The 17864-nt window shown below is 48.4% G+C and overlaps 1 protein-coding gene and 1 pseudogene across 1 annotated transcript; one reads left to right on the plus strand and one right to left on the minus strand.

Moving 5' to 3' along the window:
- The first annotated feature begins 566 nt into the window (after positions 1-566).
- Positions 567-9991, plus strand: LOC114705837 (annotated as a pseudogene).
- A 2561-nt stretch (positions 9992-12552) lies between these two features.
- LOC114705838 (heterogeneous nuclear ribonucleoprotein L-like) lies at positions 12553-14555 on the minus strand. The gene is given in 3 exon segments (XM_037199716.1): positions 12553-13461; positions 13545-14175; positions 14177-14555. Coding segments are annotated over 3 exon segments (1842 nt in total). The 5' UTR covers positions 14513-14555; the 3' UTR covers positions 12553-12586.
- Between the last annotated feature and the right edge of the window lie 3309 nt (positions 14556-17864).

Raw genomic sequence — 17864 nt, forward strand, 5'->3', positions numbered from 1 at the left:
TCAGCTGTCTGATCTGCTCCTGTCATTGCCTTCCACCCCATCCCCCCACCCCATGTGGAAGTCATAGGCTGGGGACCCAGGAGGAGATAAGTTTGTAATATCAAGGCTCCTGGAGTCCAAGGTCCCTTGCAGGCTCCTGCTGAGTCTGTGATGCCTGGAGTGGGTGTTGGGCAGGGCTGGGGATGAGGTGGGATGGGGGTGGGGACAGGGAAGACAGGGTTCTGGAAGACCTACCTCCCCTCCTCTTAGTTACTGGAGCTGGAGCAGGGCTCATGACATCACCTCCACTTGCAGTTGTGACAGGAGTTGACATAACTGGTGAGTCCAGCCCAGCTCCTGATGCTGAACAGAGACTCAGTGAGGTGTCCTTGTCCTCCTCCTGTCTCCTCATGACATTTCCATAACATGGGTGACCTCAGGATCTCCCCAGCAGGCAGGGTTGGAGGGGCAGGGGTAGGTAGGGGTGGCGTGGGGAGAGATGGGGTGGGGAGGTGGACTTTCCCCTCTTCCTGAGAGAGAAAGGCACATGCAGAGGGAAACACACCCAGTTCACATTACCTTAGCTTTCAGTTTTGATGGCTGAAGCTCCAATTGCTCTGTGGACTGGGAGGGGTCTGCTGGAGCAGGCAGTGTCAAAGTCTCTGTAGAGGCCATGAGGGCTGTGCCAGCCTCTGCTTCCTGTCTGCTGCCTAGACACCATGAACCTGTCGGAGATGTGGAAACCAGAGCCTGGCTTTGGGGAGAGCCGAACTTAGAGCTGTGAGTGCATCTTGGAGCAGCTGAACTCTGGGAGGAAGATTTCTGCTGGGTCCCTTAGACCTTGAGCTGTCCCCCATGAAGTCACAGTCGTCCAGAGCTGGGAGCAAAGAGAAGCAGGTAGGTTGGCTTTGAAGACTCCTGTGTGCCCGAGGAAGGAACCAGAGCTGAGACTGTGTTCAGTGAGTCCCTGCAGGTCACATCCCTGGTGGCTGAGCCTGGAGACAGCTCACAGGTCCCTGAGTTTGTCCTTCTCAGGACCTTAGGCTTCCCCTTCCCCCACCCTTCTAGACAGCAGGTGGTTGGGGCAGACTAGGGTTTGTTTATGTTCTTTTCAAGCCTGTCTTCACCATGCAAGGTCTTTATCGACGACAGAGACTATGAGGACAAAGCTGCCTGTGGACATGTGTGTGTGGTACCTGCTGAGTGTAGGGTGATGGCCTGGAACCATGGAGGGACTGGGCTGGGACTGAAGTGTGGATCAACTCCACAACCACAAGCCAGGACAAGGCACTTGTGATGGGCACCACAGCCTTCAGGGAGACCTTTCTGTCTCTGAAGCTGCCCAGAGGATGCCTGGTCACAATTATGGAAGGGTAGAGGCACAGGCGGCAGCCATGCTGATTTGAGGGATGGGCTGGACAGAGGCTGTATGTCTTGGGGGTCACAGGCAGTATGTGGATAATGGAGAGCTGAGGTGATGGTGTCTACTCTGAGTTCCTCAAGGTGCTGAGAATGGCAGGGTAGAGTTTGGCTGTACTGTGGATGGGGATGGGTGGAAGGAAAGAAATAGCTTCCTTTTCGATGACTTTGCTGTCCTAGTTCCTCAGTCTTCAGAAGGCCTGAGAGGAACACGGGCATGGAGTTTTATCTGTGTTGGGGTGTGGGGGTTCTTCACGCTGATAGTATTGATGTGTTTTGTCTTGTGGGGCTGACACCAGCCCTGATGATTCTCTCCTTGCTGAGATATCCAAGCTCTGGTGAAACCTCCCTATTGGCTGCTGCCCAAGGGTCTTGGTCTATCATACCTGTTTTTCTCCCCAGCTCTGAGGACATGGAAAGTTGCTGCCAACGTGCTCTGCTCCGCCATTTCACCTGTCTGTTTATCCTTGCACAGCTGCTTACCTTGGTGTCCACAAGTGAGTGCGTCCTGATCTCCCTTCCCATGTCTCCCTCCAGTGAATGGGATCTATGAGGAGCTCGGAGGTTCAGATGCGTAGGAAACTCATTTACATCTGGGATCCAGGATTTTCATAGTTTTCCCTTTATAGTGAATAGTAATAAAAGTCGAGGCTGAGCATGTCTACATCAGCATTCAAGAGGATGATACTAGAATATTGTGAGTCCTTAGCCAGCCTGAACTACCCTGAACGAGTACCTGTGGGCGTAGCCTTGGAGCTGACTGTGTGCCTGGGGTGTGAGGAGGTAGAGAGGCCACTGTTGGCTGAAGCAGAGTGAGTCAGGGATTGAGAAACAGGAGCTGAGTGTAGGAGGTCCTGAGTATAGGAGGTCCTGAGTTGGGAGCAGCCATGTGTGGCCTAGTTGACCCCTGTTGAGAATTGTATAGTCAGGACTGAGCTTCGAGTAGAACACAGATGTGGCTTTGACCCATGTCTCTTCAGTCCCCTCACTGGTACATCTGTGTCCACAGAGGAGTTCCTGGTGTTTGGTCCCTCAGACCCCATTGTGGCTGCTCCAGGTGGGGAAGCCATACTTCCCTGCTCCCTGTCTCCAGTCATGAGTGTGGAGAATATGGAGGAGTTGAGGTGGTTCCGCTCCAGATTCTCAGAGGCAGTATTTGTCTATCGGAACCAACAAGAACAGAAGGAAGAGCAAATGGCCAAGTATTCAGGACGGACCTGGCTGGTGAAGGACCAATTCCACCAAGGCAAGGCTGCTGTGGGCATTGGAAATGTCCAGGTTTCAGACAGTGGAATATATGTCTGCTTCTTCAAACGTGGTCTCTTCTATGAAGAGGCCATCTTGGAACTGAAGGTGGCAGGTTGGTGAACTGATCCCTGTTCTAAAGATGTTGGGTGAATTGTGTGTGGGAGGAAACTAAGGGATTATGTCTCTCAGCTCCTTAATTTATTTTATGAGGGGAGGTCTCATGTAGAGCAGGCTGTCCTTGAATCAGCTGTGTAGTGGAGGATGACCATGAATGTCAGATCTTGTTGCTTCCTCCTAAATGCTGGGATCACAGGCACACTCCATCTTACATGGCTCTGGTCCATCATTTTTACTTTTATTTACTTTTGATCTTCCATTTTTATATGAGGAACAGTGACTCATTCCTACATCCATTAATGCAAAATGTGCTGGTCCTTGCTCTGGGGACCAGAGACACTGTCAGTGTCATATAAAATGGCAGCTATGGAAATTCATATTTTAGAGGAATAGGCAGAAAAATCAGAGTGCCCCATGAGAAGTCAATGTTAAATGATGATCAATGCCCCAAATGAGAAGTCAATGTTAAATGATGATCAATGCCCCAATGAGAAGTCAATGTTAAAGGAAGATCAATGCTCATGACAAATGAGTGAGTAGAGTAAGGAAGGCCCTCAGGGTTTAGTCTTTCCTAGGGGGGAGCAGGGTGTGGGCCTGCTATCCCAGGGGTCACAGGTGTGTGGCTAGTGGAGAGATGGATGATGGTTTCTATATCAGGTCTCCCTGACTCAACCCTCTTCTGTTTCCTCTGGATCTTGTCTTTGAACAAAGAGTGGCCTGTGCTCTGTCCCCCATAGTAGACCCTGTTATCTTTCTTCTGTTGGGCAACAGGGGCTCAACCTAGTCCCAAAACAGGTGTGCTTTTCCTGTTCAATTCCTATGTTTCCATGAGAGGTTCCTAAGAGACACATAGGTGATCCTGTGGTGCCTGAGCCCAAAGTGGCTTCTGGGGTCTTCACATGTGTCCTCCTGCAGTGCTGGGCTCTGTCCCTGAAGTAGACATCAAAGGTCCAGAAGATGGTGGTGTGTGTGTGGTGTGCATGACTTCAGGGTGGTACCCGAAGCCCCAGGTGCAGTGGAGAGACTCCAGAGGGGAGAGGCTCCCAGCATCCTCTGAGAACCACACTGAGGACGATGAGGGGCTGTTCAGCATGAAGACCACGTTGGTGGTGAGAGACAGCTCTTTGGGGAATGTGACCTGTTCCACGTTCAATCCCATCTTGGGCCAGGAGAAGGCCATGGGCATGTTCATCCCAGGTGAGGGCTGTTCCTCACTCCTACAAAGCTTGGGAAGCAGATGGCCTTCCTGGAGTGTGCTGGGCTGACTGTCCTCAGGTGTGGCACTCACTGGCTCTCTGCCTGGGCCACAGAGCCCTTCTTCCCTCAGGCTTCTCCCTGGATGCCAGCTTTTGCCGTGAGTGTGACCATGATGGGACTTCTGGTCTTAGGGTCATGCCATTTTCTCAGAAGAGAACATTTATCAAAGCTGCAGTTGCGGCAGGAATGGGAGAAAATGCAGCATGAGCAGGAGTCATTCCGGAAGACAAAGGAGGCTGCGCTGAAGACCACAAGTAAGTCATGACAGCAGCCCAGGACTGGGCCAGAGTCCCGGGAAGATGCAGTGTTGTGGGATCAGAGTCGCTGGCCACGAAAGTCCAGAGAGGATGGCTGGAGTGTCAGGGGTCAGGTGGTCTGCAGTTTAGACTACTAGGAAACAATTGTGTTTCCTGTTTTTCTGTCCAGTGCACAGACCCTGTCTTCTCCCTGTTTTTCAGGCACACTCCAGGAAGAGCTTGGTGAGCCCTGCTTTCCCTCCTGAGCCCTGGGTGTCCCCTCAGTGCCCAGTAGCTCACTTGACTCCTGTGTGTTGTTTTTCAGATCGGAGGAAGGCAGCTTACAGGGCTGGTGAGTGACTGTCCCAGTGTCCAATGGTTCCTTGTGGCACATGTGGCCAGGTGTGCCCCCTTTTGATTCTAGACAGAGTTAGAACCCCTATGGGGGACATAAGAGGAAGGTTCAGGAAAGGGGAAGCCCAGAGCTGGAGCACATGAGACTCCTGGATGTGTCCTGTGCTTTGGATCTCACTCCTGTCCACAAAATTGTTGATTTTTTTCGGCTCCATTAGCTCTTGACTATTGTCTGTACCTGAGAACCAAACTACAGTATTTAAATTTCATTAAAGAAGATGTCTTAGTTAGGTTTCTCTCTCTCTCTCTTTTTTTTTTTGTTTTTTTGTTTTTTTTTCCGAGACAGGGTTTCTCTGTGTAGCTTTGCGCCTTTCCTGGAACTCGCTTTGGAGACCAGGCTGGCCTTGAACTCACAGAGATCCGCCTGCCTCTGCCTCCCTAGTGCTGGGTTTAAAGGCGTGCGCCACCACTGCCCGGCAGTTAGGTTTCTCTTGCTGTGAGAAAACATCATGACTAAATGGAACTTCAGGAGAGAAGGGTTAATTTATGTTACAGATTTTCACACCACAGTCCATCACTGAGGATAGCCAGGGCGGGAACTCAAGGCAGGAACCTGTAGGAGGAACTGAAGCAGAGACCACAGAGAAAGGCTTACTTGCTTGCCTCCAATGGCTTGTTCAGCCTGCTTGCTGATACACTGCAGGACCACCTGTCCAGGGTGGCACTGCCCACAGTGGGTTGGCCCCTTCTAGAATATTCACCAATCAAGAAAATGCCCCACTGTGTTGCTTACAGCCGTTCTGATGGGGGCATTTTATCAATTGAGGCTCATCCTCTGAGATGACTCCACCTTGTGTCAAATTGACAAAACCTAACCAGCAGAGGGTGTTTATGAGCAAATGAGGTCACAGAACCTGGAGTATGACCTCCACTGATTCCACAGTCAACCCCCAGGGAATCTGCTTTCTTATCTCAGAGGTGTGGATCAAAGTGATGGGCAGAGGCTGGGGCTGCTGACCTCGGTGGGAGGGAATGGTAAACTGGGTGCTCTTGGCATAGTGGTGCCTGGCTTTAGAGATATGTTACATGAGGAACACTGGGCACTTCACCAAGGAACTCACTTCCTGTCTATGTTTTATACACATTCTCCCTTTCCAGCACATCTCCAAATATAACTTTTCAAAAATTGCTGATGGCACAATGTTTTTTTGGCAATCGTAGATAACTTTATTTTCGAACATAGTTTCCCACACATCAAGTGTCTGAGTTAGGGTTTCTATTTCTGTGAAGAGACACCATGACCATTACAACTCTTAATTTTATTTTATTTTTTTTTAATTTTATTTTACAATACCATTCAGTTCTACATATCAGCCATGGGTTCCCCTATTCTCCCCCTCCCACACCCTCCCCTTACCCCACCCCACCCCCCATTCCCACCTCCTCCAGGGCAAATCCTCCCCCGAGGTCTGTGATCAACCTGGTAGACTCAGTCCAGGCACGTCCAGTCCCTTCGTCCTTCCTCCCATCCTGAGCCAAGTGTCCCTGCATAAGCTCCAGGTTTCAAACAGCCAACTCATGCAATGGGCACAGGACTTGGTCCCACTGCCTAGTTGCCTTCCGAACTGATCAAGCCAATCAACTGTCACACCTATTCAGAGGCCATGACAACTCTTATGAAGGAAAACATTTAATTGGCTTGCTTACAGTTCAGAGGTTTAGTCCATCACTGTTATGGCAGGAAGCAAGGCACCAGGAAGGCAGACATGGTCCTAGAGAGGAGCTGAGGAGAGTTCTTCCATCTTGACTCACAGGCAACAGGAAGGGGTTTGTCTTACTTGAACATATATGAGACCCTAAAGCCTGCCTCCACAGGGACACACTTGATTCAACTAGACCAACCTACTGAACAAGGCACACCTCCTAGTAGTGCCACTGCCTTTGGGGGCCGTTTTCTTTGAAATCGTGACAGCAGGGTTTTGATTATTAACAGTGAAGCTGAATAATTATAGAATACTTTTATTATTAATATTTATTTATTACATTTTGGGTTTGGAAGTAAAGTCAGCCAGCTATTTCACAGCTAAAAATTCACACAGCATAGGATCAGTGAGGGAACCTAACCTACAATACCATCTTTCTCATCTGTGATCCCGAGAATTTCCCACAATTCTCTGCTGCCTCTGCATCTTGCAGGAGTCAGCTCCTTAGAGTCCTCTGTCTTCTTGGGTAAAGCCTCACCCTAAATGGAAAGAGGGACAGGTTAGTAAACTGTTCTTGGGGCTGTTCTGATTGAGTTTTCAGGAGAATATGTTCCTTTACAGCCTGGAGGAAGGCCCAGCTGTATGCAGGTACGTGACTCTTGTAGAATGCTGTGGTCTTGGCAGAAAACGTGCCTTAGAGTTTCCTGGGCTGTGATGAAACACCATGAACAAAGGCAACTTGAGGAGGAAAGTGTGTGACTCACCCTTCCAGTCCATCTCCACATCAAGTCAAGGCAGGAAGAATCACAGGGCAGGAATCTGGACTTAGGGCTGATGCAGAGTCCATGGAGGAGTGCTGCATACTGGATTGCTCCTCCTGGCTTGCTCAGTTTCTTTTCTCATGTACTGTATGACCACTATCCATGGGATGCCACTGCCCACCATGGGCTAGGTTCTCCCATATCCATCATCAACCATCAATCAAGAAAGTGCCCAAGGACCTGCCCACGGGCCAATCCTATGGAAGCATCTTCCCAGTTAATATTCCTTCCTCTCTAGTGACCCCACCTGGTGTCAAGCTGACATAAAGGCTAGTCAGCACAATGTAGTTGTTGTCCTCTGGAGCTGTCAGAAGTTGTGACTACCCAAAGGAGACCTGCACCAGACTGGGCCATTAATTTTCTTGCATGGAAGTAGGGATGAACTCATGAAGTCCCTTTCCCATTGATTTACAGAGAATTATTGATTAGGAGAGAAGAATCACAAGGCCCTACCTGTCCTTCCCAAGATTGTCTGTGTAAGAGTATGTGTGTGTGTTTGTGTGTCTCTATGTATGCATGTCTCTCTGTGTGTATGTGTGTATATGTGTATGTTTGTGTGTATGTGTATGTCTCTGTGTGTTTATGTGTGTATATATATGTGTGTGTGTGTGTCTCTGTGTGTGTATATGTGTGTGTCTCTCTCTGTGTGCATATGTGTATATATGTATGTGTTTGTGTGTATTTGTGCATCTTTCTGTGTGTATTTTTGTGTGTCTCTCTGTGTGTATGTGTGTCTCTTTGTGTGTGTATGTGTATCTGTGTGTATGTATATGTGTGTGTTTGTGTGTGTGTTTGTGTTTATGTGTGTGTGTTTGTGTGTGTGTGTTTATGTGTGTGTGTTTGTGTGTGTGTGTGTGTATAACAGGTACATTTCCACCCATCTCACAGTTCTGTGTTTCATAAGACAGCCCCTGAGCAGACAGGTGTAGTGTGTGAAATCCCTCACATGACCTGTGCTTCTCTTGTAGATTGGCGCAAGGAGCACTTCCAGGCCTGTGAGTGACTTTGTCTTCCTTAGGGACGATTCCTCCTGGACTTCCCATGGCTCTGGTCCCTCCTTCAGTCCCCTGTGGTGATCCAGGTGGTGACAGTTTCAGTGGTGGTGGTGTGGGAGGCAGAGGGACAGCCACTAAGCTGGGTCTGGCTCTCAAGGGCCCTGTGACCTTGTAAGCCCTGGTCAGCCTTCTGTTCCCTTCCCCTGCTGCAAGCCATGGGTTTGAGCCACAGGCTCTTCTATGAGGGACTTATCCCCCTAGAAGAAGCTAAGAGCTTTTGAGGTGGAGGTGGGACAGCTGTGGCCTTGTTTGGGGGCTGGAGAGGACCTCCTATGATTGGAAACTCTCTCCACAGGGTGTGTCACTCTGGATCCAGACTCTGCCCACCCCATCCTTGCCATCTCTCAGGACAGGATGAGTGTGACCCGGAAAGATACCACTATGTGCTTGGATGGCCTCTATTGTGTGTTGGCCACTGAAGGCATCTCCTCTGAAAGACGTTACTGGGAGGTGAAGATAAAGAATGGAGATAGCAGCACGTGGACTCTGGGCGTCTGTACAGAAGACGTGGAGAGGAAAGACTGGCACTCAGAGTGTCCAAAAAAGGGGTTTTGGACTGTGGGGCGGTCTAATAATGGCTACTGGGCCTATATAGACAGAGGGAGGGCTTCATTGTCCCTTAGACAAGTTCCCCAGAGTGTGGGGGTGTTTGTGGACTACAGTGAAGGCGACATTTCCTTCTACAACATGAGTGACATGTCCCACATTTTCTCCTTCCATGAAGCTTCCTTCTCTGGGACTCTTTTTCCATACTTCAGGCTGAAGTCTGGAGTTGTTTCAATGATTCTCAGCTCTATGGCACATGGGTCTGAGAGGAGGGAGGGGAGAAGGAAGAGGGGGAAGAAGGGAAGGAGGGGGAAGAGGGAGAAGAAGAGGAAGAAGTTATTTTTGGTTCCTTTGGAGGAGTCTCTGAGTCCCCCAGGGCAGGGGCTCACCCCAGGCTCTAGAGTTGTTGACTCTCTCCCAGGGGAAGAATCCCCATTCCTCTCTCATCCTGGTGACCTTTTGTTCCCATAGTGCAGATTCAGCCTCTAAACTGTCAGTGTGAATCCCTGTGGGTCTGTAGAAGCCACAGGCTAAGCTCCCAGGATGAGTCCTGGAATGACTTGGGGCCATGATCCACTGCTCTCAGGTGTGACTCTGAGACTATGGCGGTGGGAACAGGGAGTCCATGCTTTGTGTCCAGGCAGCAGATGATGAGCCCAGACTATTGTTCCAGTTGGTTTGAACTATGGGAAGGCATGTTCCTTTTGGTGTTAAATAGCATTTTCTTGGGTTTCATACCATTTGGCATGAAATGGACCAAGGGATGAATGGATATTGTTTTAATTTGTTCATCTGGCCATGGGCTCCTAGGGTCTGCTCTTTGTGTTGGGTCTTGTGACCAGTGGCTACAGTGAATGTGATGGAGCAGATGTCTCTGATACCTGAATTCCTGTCCTGTGGATTTGTTCTTAGTAATGGGATTACTAGATTATAGATAGTTCTTTCAGGGACCCTTCTCTGTGGGCAATAACCTGTTCATCAAGTCTCCATGAACCAGCCTTATCATTATATCAGTCTGTCAATGATTTCTTGCATAAATTCTTTGATTTCTGTATTTCAGTCTCTTTTTCCTACACACACACACACACACACACACACACACACACACACACACACACACAAATACACAAATACACAAATACACACATAACTATGACAATTCATATTTTCTAAGGTTTGGTTTAATATATTTTAACTGTTTATTGTCTTTCTATCTCTTTTAAGCTATGTATATATGTATCTATGTTTTCAAACAGGATCTCTTGTAACCCAGGCTGGCTTGGAACTCTCTGTAGCCAAGTGTGGTGTTTTGAATAAGAATGTCCTCTATAGTCCCATATGTTTGGATACTTGGTCTGCGGTTGGTTGTATGTTGGTAGGTTTGGGATGTGTAGCCTTGAAGTGTGTCACTAGGGTGAGCTTTGAAGATTCAAAACCTTGCATCATTCCCAGCTTGCCTCCTCTGCTTTCTGCATGTGCTTCAGACATAAGATCCCAGTTCCTGCTCCAACCTCTGTCTTCTGCCCTGTCATCATGGACTCTTGTCCCTCTGGAACGATGCTGACAGAACAAGATGGTGCAGAGGTTCCTCCATCTGTCCTTCTTGCTGAGGACATTTCAAATTTAGCTGGAATTGATCTCCTTGATGGAGAATCCCATGGAAAATAACCCGACTGTTTAATAGGAACCTGAGGTCAAGATGCCCCAGCTAGCTTACTTCAGCTTCTGTTAAGCTACATTTTTGTGTGAAGTGCCCCTGCAGCTGCTGAGTGAGATGCCAGGATGTGTTTTTCAAATTCAAAAGCACCACACTCTGGACACTCGGGGCTTCATCTGTGTCCCTGTGGACCTGGGTGTAGTCCCATCTGGGTCCCTGAGTGCCTGATTGTAGTCCCATCTTGATCCCTGAGTGCCTGGGTGTAGTCCCATCTGGGTCCCTGAGTGCCTGATTGTAGTCCCATCTTGATCCCTGAGTGCCTGGGTGTAGTCCCAGCCAGCTGGGATGGAGACTTTCAGTTGGGTGTGAAGTGTCTGAGTGGTCCTCTCTGGTGGGCTCCCATTACACACTATTCCCAAATATACTCTGCCTTCTATCCGTTGCCTGGTCATGGCATTTTAGCACAGCAATGGAGAAATAATGGGTCTAGAAGTTGTACTAGAATTGTGGGTCTGTTTGCCTCACAAATTGAACGACAGTTTGTGTTGCCTATTCATTTATGTCAACTTGACATAGGCTGGAGTCATTTTGGAAGAGGGATGCAGTGTTAATTGGGAAAAGACTCCATCAGATTGGTCTGTGCACAAGTCCTTGGGTCATTTCCTTAATTAGTGATTGATGGGGGAGGGCCCAGCCTACTGTGGGTGGTGCCCTCCCTGCAGTGCTGGTCAGGGTGGCTGTAAGAAAGCAAGCTGAGCAAGCCATGGGGGAAAGCCTGGGAGCCCTCTCTGCCATGGCCTAGGCCTCAGCTTCTGCCTCCAGATTCCTGTCTTGTTTGAGTTTCTGCCCTGACCTCCTTTGATGATGGAAATGCAATTGAAATAAACTCTTCTCCCATGTTCTTTATAGTCATGGTGTTTTATCACAGCACAGAAACCCTAAGTGAGACAGAATGCATATGGTTTTCTTTGGAAAATATATTGTAGAATCAAGTACTGAGGATATAACTCCATGGTAGTGCATTTGACCCTCATGTGAGGCCCTGGAATCAAACCTCTGTAGTTTAAAATAAGACAAACAACAAGAACAACCAAAAGTAACCAGTATTTCCCAAGTTAAATGATTTCTCTTTTGGCAGGTATACATGCAGCACACTCACACATAAATGCAAATGAATAAAATTAAAAAGAATTCATCTTTTATTTTAATGCCAGTTTATTGATAATTGTTTCATAAAGTTATAGTTTGAAAAATTGAATTTACTTTTTTTGTGTAGCCTGTAAACTTATGTTTATATTTAATGTAAAATGTCAATTTGTACTTTGTGCTATGTGAAAAGATGAAATTCAAATTTCAGTATCCATAAATAAAGTTTTATTGGAACACAGTGGCATAACTCATTTTTATAATATGTATGACTGCCTTGGAACCAAGAAGACAGAATTGAGTTGTTGAGATGGAATATAAGTGGACAAGAATGTGTATTTTTTCTGTTCCTGAAAATTTTAACTGGCCTTTAAAAGTACCTATTTTATTTAGCAATTCTACTGAGCCTCTTAAAGTAAAAACTGGAGTTGTGGGAAAGTTGGTTTCATGGTTGTGCAGAGTAAGGTATGGACAACATCTGGACTCCAGCGTCTCCTCCTACAGATGCTCAGGCTGACCACAGTGTCCACCATCCTCCCCCATTAGTCCTTTTGGGTAGCTGTGAGAGGGCGGGGACTTCAGAGTGAGGGAAGATGAGGGAATAGAGTGCAAGATGGAGGGAGGAGAGGGGTGGGGAATGAGGGTTGGAGAGAGGGAAGAGCTTTGGGGGCATTGTCTGGGGGAAGGATGAGGAGTGTGTGGTGGTGGGTTGGGTCTCAATGAGGCTGTATGTGCAGAAGAGGACATGGGAGTGAGGGGAGAGAATGTGGTGGCCTGGCCACAGCTCTACCATTCCTCAGCAAAGTGCCTAACAGGGAAATCAATGGCACCTACCTGTCCAGGCCACACTGTCACAGTCAGGCCACAAGGGGGCAGCAGAGGTAGAGGAAATGCAGTTGAGACTTCCTGAGTGGCACATACATAATTTATTTTCTTTTTCTTTTTTTTTTTACTTGAAGCAAAGTATGTTTATTACAGAACAGGATCTTATAGTAAGCAAGGCAACATTAGATCAACCATTTTAGAATATTTTTAATGAAGTATAGCTTTAAAACTGTAATAAAGATGAACGTAAATCTAACATGCTCTTCTCTTCTTGTAAATGGGATGATGTAGAAAAGCAAAGCTTCAATGTATTGGGTTTGGAACCATTTGGGACTCGGATCTGGTAGTGGTTGAGTGCAGTGAGAGCTTCCACGGCGTCAGTCTTGCGTTTCCACTCCAGCAACCCCGAGAGGGTTTTAGCAGAAACTTTCCTGTGGAACACTTTGTATTTGATGAATGGAAGGACTTCGTGGTCGTTACACAACTTTGTGAAGGTCTCCTCTGTGACACACAGTGGAACATTATAATAATGCAGCACACAGGAGGGTGGCTGGATTATATTCTTAGATGCTTGGCCAGCACTTGTAAAGCGATTATTTTTACTCATTGCAAAATCTTTGTAGCTACTTGTACCATCCTCCAGCTCAAATACTTGACTCGGAACAACTGAATGTTGTTTAGATATACAAACATTAAGTCTTTTCCCAAAGAGTTTGACATTATTAAGGCGTGTGACAGCTCTTTCTACAGCATACTCGTCACCCATTTCTACAAGTGCTGTGCCAGGAATGGTCTTCATAAATTTTACCTTTTCGATATTTCCATACAAGCAGAACAGGTTGAAGACTCTTGAACAATTCATGTTGAGCTGGTGTAATCCACTGACCATGACAACGGAGCCAGAGGGTCTTCCTCCATGCATGTAAGAGGAAGAAGCTTGTGGTAATGGATAAGCAACAAGTGCAGGTGTATCTCTAGAGCCCATTCTGTAACGACTTGGTAAAGGCAACAATGGACCATGGGATCCATAGCCATCATGTCTAAACGAAGAAGGATGATCTCCCAAAATGGCTTGTCTCTGGAGACCCTTTCCTCTATCTGAATCATACTATTAGCTTCAACAGCAACACATTTTCAAAGTGGGCTTCTTTCAAGAAGTTTCAGCATAAGCCAACAACAACCTCATCTTCCCAAATAAGGCTTAGTGTAGTCCCAACTGTCATTGTCATTCCTAATGACATTTAGACGAGTTGGCCTTGCATATTCGATTTTTAGTGTGCAACATCCGGCATATATATCAGCTCCATTGAGTGCTGCTTTAGCTTTTTGGGCACAAAGGACCGACTCAAACTCAACCATTGCTTGTATCCCATTTCTCTTGAATATAACAATACGTTGTACTTTTCCAACAGGGTTGCATACTATATATAGAACATCCACTGTGATTGGAAAAAGAGGATTCTGAATGGAGAGCAGGAGAACTTTGTTGCCCCCTGAGGGATCATCAGTGTTTCCTGGCCGGATGATTCTTTTACTTGCAGAATAGTTGAAGAAAGCCTGTTGGCCAGCTTTGTACACAGACTCATCTGCAGCAAATGTCACACACTCTTTGGCACTATCTACATTTTCAAACTCCACTAGAGCCTGTCGTTTAAACGGCATCATCATCAGGTGGCATATTGTCCCAAATTTCTCCAGCCCCTCCACAAGGTCGGCTTCCACCACCGACTCACAGAGCCCTCGGGCATGCACAACAGGGGAGACAGAAACTTGATGATGACTTCCACCTCCTTCCATGGACTGTGGCATGCTCCCGGGGGCCGCCGCCACTGCCGCTCCTTCCTTCGTCGCCGTCACCTTCTTCGTCGCCGCCGCTGCCGCCGCTCCCTCCTTCGTCGCCGCCGCCGCTCCCTCCTTTGTCGCCGTCACCTTCTTCGTCTCCATCGCCTCCACCGCCGCCGCTGCCGCTGCCGCCATCGCTGTCGCTCCCGGCCTGAGGCATCGCTTCCTGGCGAGTCTCGCTCTCCTCCGCCGAGTAGCCGATCTCTCCTTCCTCGGTCTTGAGGCGCTTGGCCTGGCTCTCGAACTCCCGGTCCTCCTCCTCGTATGTCTCCTCCTTCGGGGAGGAGGAGGTGGTGGAGGAGGACATGGCAGCGGCTGAGGTGGCAGCTTGGGAGCCGAGCCTCAGATGTGGCCCGTGGCTGAGGAGGGAGCACAGGCTGAGGGGACGCTTCCCTTTATCTCCCAGCCGGCCTCCCTATATAATTTATATACACATAATCATAACAAATTTATATACAGGTTTATTTTTATTTTACTTATGTGTATGTGTGTATATATCTTTGTGATATGCCTGGTGTGTTCAGTTTCCTCCAGCCGAGGCCCCCAGAGAGCACAGGATCCCTAATGAGGGTGACATACAAAGAAGTTGATTGTGGTGATATTGTGTTCCCCAAAATACTGTGCACCCTAATAAACTTATCTGGGGTCAGAGAACAGACAGCTACTAGATACAGAGGTCAGAAAATAGTAGCACTCACACCTTTAATTCTAGTATTCCAGAGGTAGAAATCCATCTGGATCTCTGTGAGTTCAAGGCCACATTGGAAACAGCCAGGCTGGGTGACTGAGCCTTTAATCCCAGGGAGTGATGGTAGAAAGCAGAAAGATATATAAGGCATGAGGACCAGGAACTAGAAGCTTTTGGCTGGTTAAGCTTTCAGGCTCCTAGCAGCAGTTCAGCTCAGACCAATTCTGGATGAGGACTCAGAGGCTTCCAGTCTGAGGAAAGAAGACCAGCTGAGGATCCTGCGAGGTGAGGAAGCTGTGGCTTGTTCTGTCTCTCTGATCTTCCAGTGTTCACCCCAATACCTGGCCCTGGGTTTGATTTTATTAATAAGAATTGTTAAGATTCCTGCTACAGTTGAGAGTCAGGCTCTTAAGTAGAAGTTCTAATGTACCCCCAACTCCCTTCACCCCCAATTAGTGGAGCACTGTCCACACCGATTCCCACTTGGGTGATCCTCCATGGGGTTTAGATGGCTTTATGGGTAGCTCTAACTGCTGACAGGGTTTGTCTCTGTATCGATGGACCTGGGTAGGGTCCCATCCATCGCTAACTCTCCAAATATCACAGTCTAACCCCAAACAAACAAACAAACAAAAAACAAAAAACAAAAACAAAAACCATGGGAATGAAAGAGAAGGTGTTCAGAATAAAGTGCCTGTGAGCATGTGCCTGGGGATTTGTCTGTGATATCCTTCTGGGAGGCTCTGTGATAGGAGAGGCCCAGGCTGTCCAGCATGCCAGGATGGTCAGAAAATCCCTCCCTGGCTGCACAGCACCTTAAACTCACTGTAGCTGAGGATGACCTGAATTCACCTCTTCATCCTTCTGTGTCCTCACCTGAGTCCTGGGGATTAGAGCTACACCACACCTGGCCTTTGCTCTGGGCTTCAGCTGCAGCAGGTCCTGCACTGGAGGGCTCTGAGATCTCGGCTTCCAGCAGGAGAGTTTGATTGGCAGAAGCAGCAGGTAACATGCTGGTGTTAAACCCTGAGATGGGCTCTGGGTTTTTGGCTCCTCAGCTCCAACCACTGTGAGTGTCACAGTGTCACACATGGCAGGTGTTGCAGCTCTCAGGCTAGAGTGCCAGGACCCCTGACTGTTTAGAAAGATTTATTTTGTTTTAATTATGTGTATATGTGTGTGCCTATGTGTGTGTATGTGCATGTGTGAGTGCAGGTACACATGGAGGCCAAGAGAGGGCGCCAGATGCCCAGGACCTAGAGTGGTGGTCAGTTACAGAGTTGGGGGTCCTCTGCAAGAGCAGTGGTTCTCTTAACCTCTGAACTGTGTCTCCAGCCCCTGCAGCCTGGACTCTTGAAGCCTGTGGCTCCCAGATCTCATCTGGTGACTGGGGTCTGCAGTTTCTCCTCGTTGGCTCTCAAGTCCATCTGTCTGTCTTTCTGCCCCAGCTTTCTGTCCACTCTCATCGTCCCTCTACTCCAGCTGCCCCTCAGTGTCTCTGCCCCTGTGGTTTCTGCTCAGGCCTCTATTAGTTTCCCCTGTCCCTTCTCTGCTGTTGGTGTTCCTGCCACCACACGAAGGCCATCCTTGCCACAGCCGCCTCACTGCTGTTTCCACTGTCTCCTCTTCCTGTCACAAAGGACAGAGTGGAAAGAGTCCAGAAGGGCCACTTGAGAGAAGTCTTTTACCTCCCATTTCAAAAATTATTGATGGGGCTGGAGCTATGGCTCAGTGGTTAGAGTTCCTGCTGCTCTTGCAGAGGAGCAGGATTCACCTCTTAGCACCCACAGAGCTGCTCAGGTTTTCAGTTTCTGACTCTGCGGCGTCCGGGTCACAGGAGGCACACATGCATGAACAGAGGAAAATGTGCATACACACAGAACGAAAACAAACATTCAAAACATTCTTTATCTAATAGTGTGTGTGTGTGTGTGTGTGTGTGTGTGTGTGTGTGTGTGTGTGTGTGTGTGTAGGCAAATGAGGACCAGAGTGTCCATGTCATGGCTCAAACATGGAGTGACAGGGAGGTGGAGGAGTCACTTGTGTCCTTCTAACTTTATGTGGAGTCAATGATCAAACTCAGGTTGTCAGGCTTGTTAGCCAATGCTCTTATAGTCTACTTAATCACACTCTCACCCACTTTTTTGTTTCTCTCTCTCTCTCTCTCTCTCTCTCTCTCTCTCTCTCTCTCTCTCTCTCTCTCCTACAGAGCTGGCCTGGAACTCAATATTTAGCCCAGGCTGTACAAAAACAGACAGATCCATCTGGGCAGCCTTGCTTATATTTAAGGTGTGTTCCTCCTCACTCAGCCCCCCACCTTTCAGACAGGGGTCACAAAGCTCAGGCTGACTTTGAGCTCTATGTAAGTGAGGATGGCCTTGAGTTCCTGGTCATCCTGCCTCCACCTCCTGAGTGCTGAGATGGAAGGCATGTCCCACTCCACACAGTGTCAGGATCCTGAGTCACAAGCACAGTCCTGTGGCTTCTGTACTAGTGCTTATTGTCAGTGCAGCCGGCTGTGACCCGATCCCTGGGAGAGGACACAGTGGACACCCCAGCCAGGCCCCTCAGTGTCCTCTCAGCTGTCTGATCTGCTCCTGTCATTGCCTTCCACCCCATCCCCCACCCCATGTGGAAGTCATAGGCTGGGGACCCAGGAGGAGATAAGTTTGTAATATCAAGGCTCCTGGAGTCCAAGGTCCCTTGCAGGCTCCTGCTGAGTCTGTGATGCCTGGAGTGGGTGTTGGGCAGGGCTGGGGATGAGGTGGGATGGGGGTGGGGACAGGGAAGACAGGGTTCTGGAAGACCTACCTCCCCTCATCTTAGTTACTGGAGCTGGAGCAGGGCTCATGACATCACCTCCACTTGCTGTTGTGACAGGAGTTGACATACCTGGTGAGTCCAGCCCAGCTCCTGATGCTGAACAGAGACTCAGTGAGGTGTCCTTGTCCTCCTATCTTCTCATGACATT

The sequence above is a fragment of the Peromyscus leucopus genome, chromosome 16_21 (genome assembly GCF_004664715.2).
Source record: "Peromyscus leucopus breed LL Stock chromosome 16_21, UCI_PerLeu_2.1, whole genome shotgun sequence".
Classification (NCBI taxonomy): domain Eukaryota; kingdom Metazoa; phylum Chordata; class Mammalia; order Rodentia; family Cricetidae; genus Peromyscus; species Peromyscus leucopus.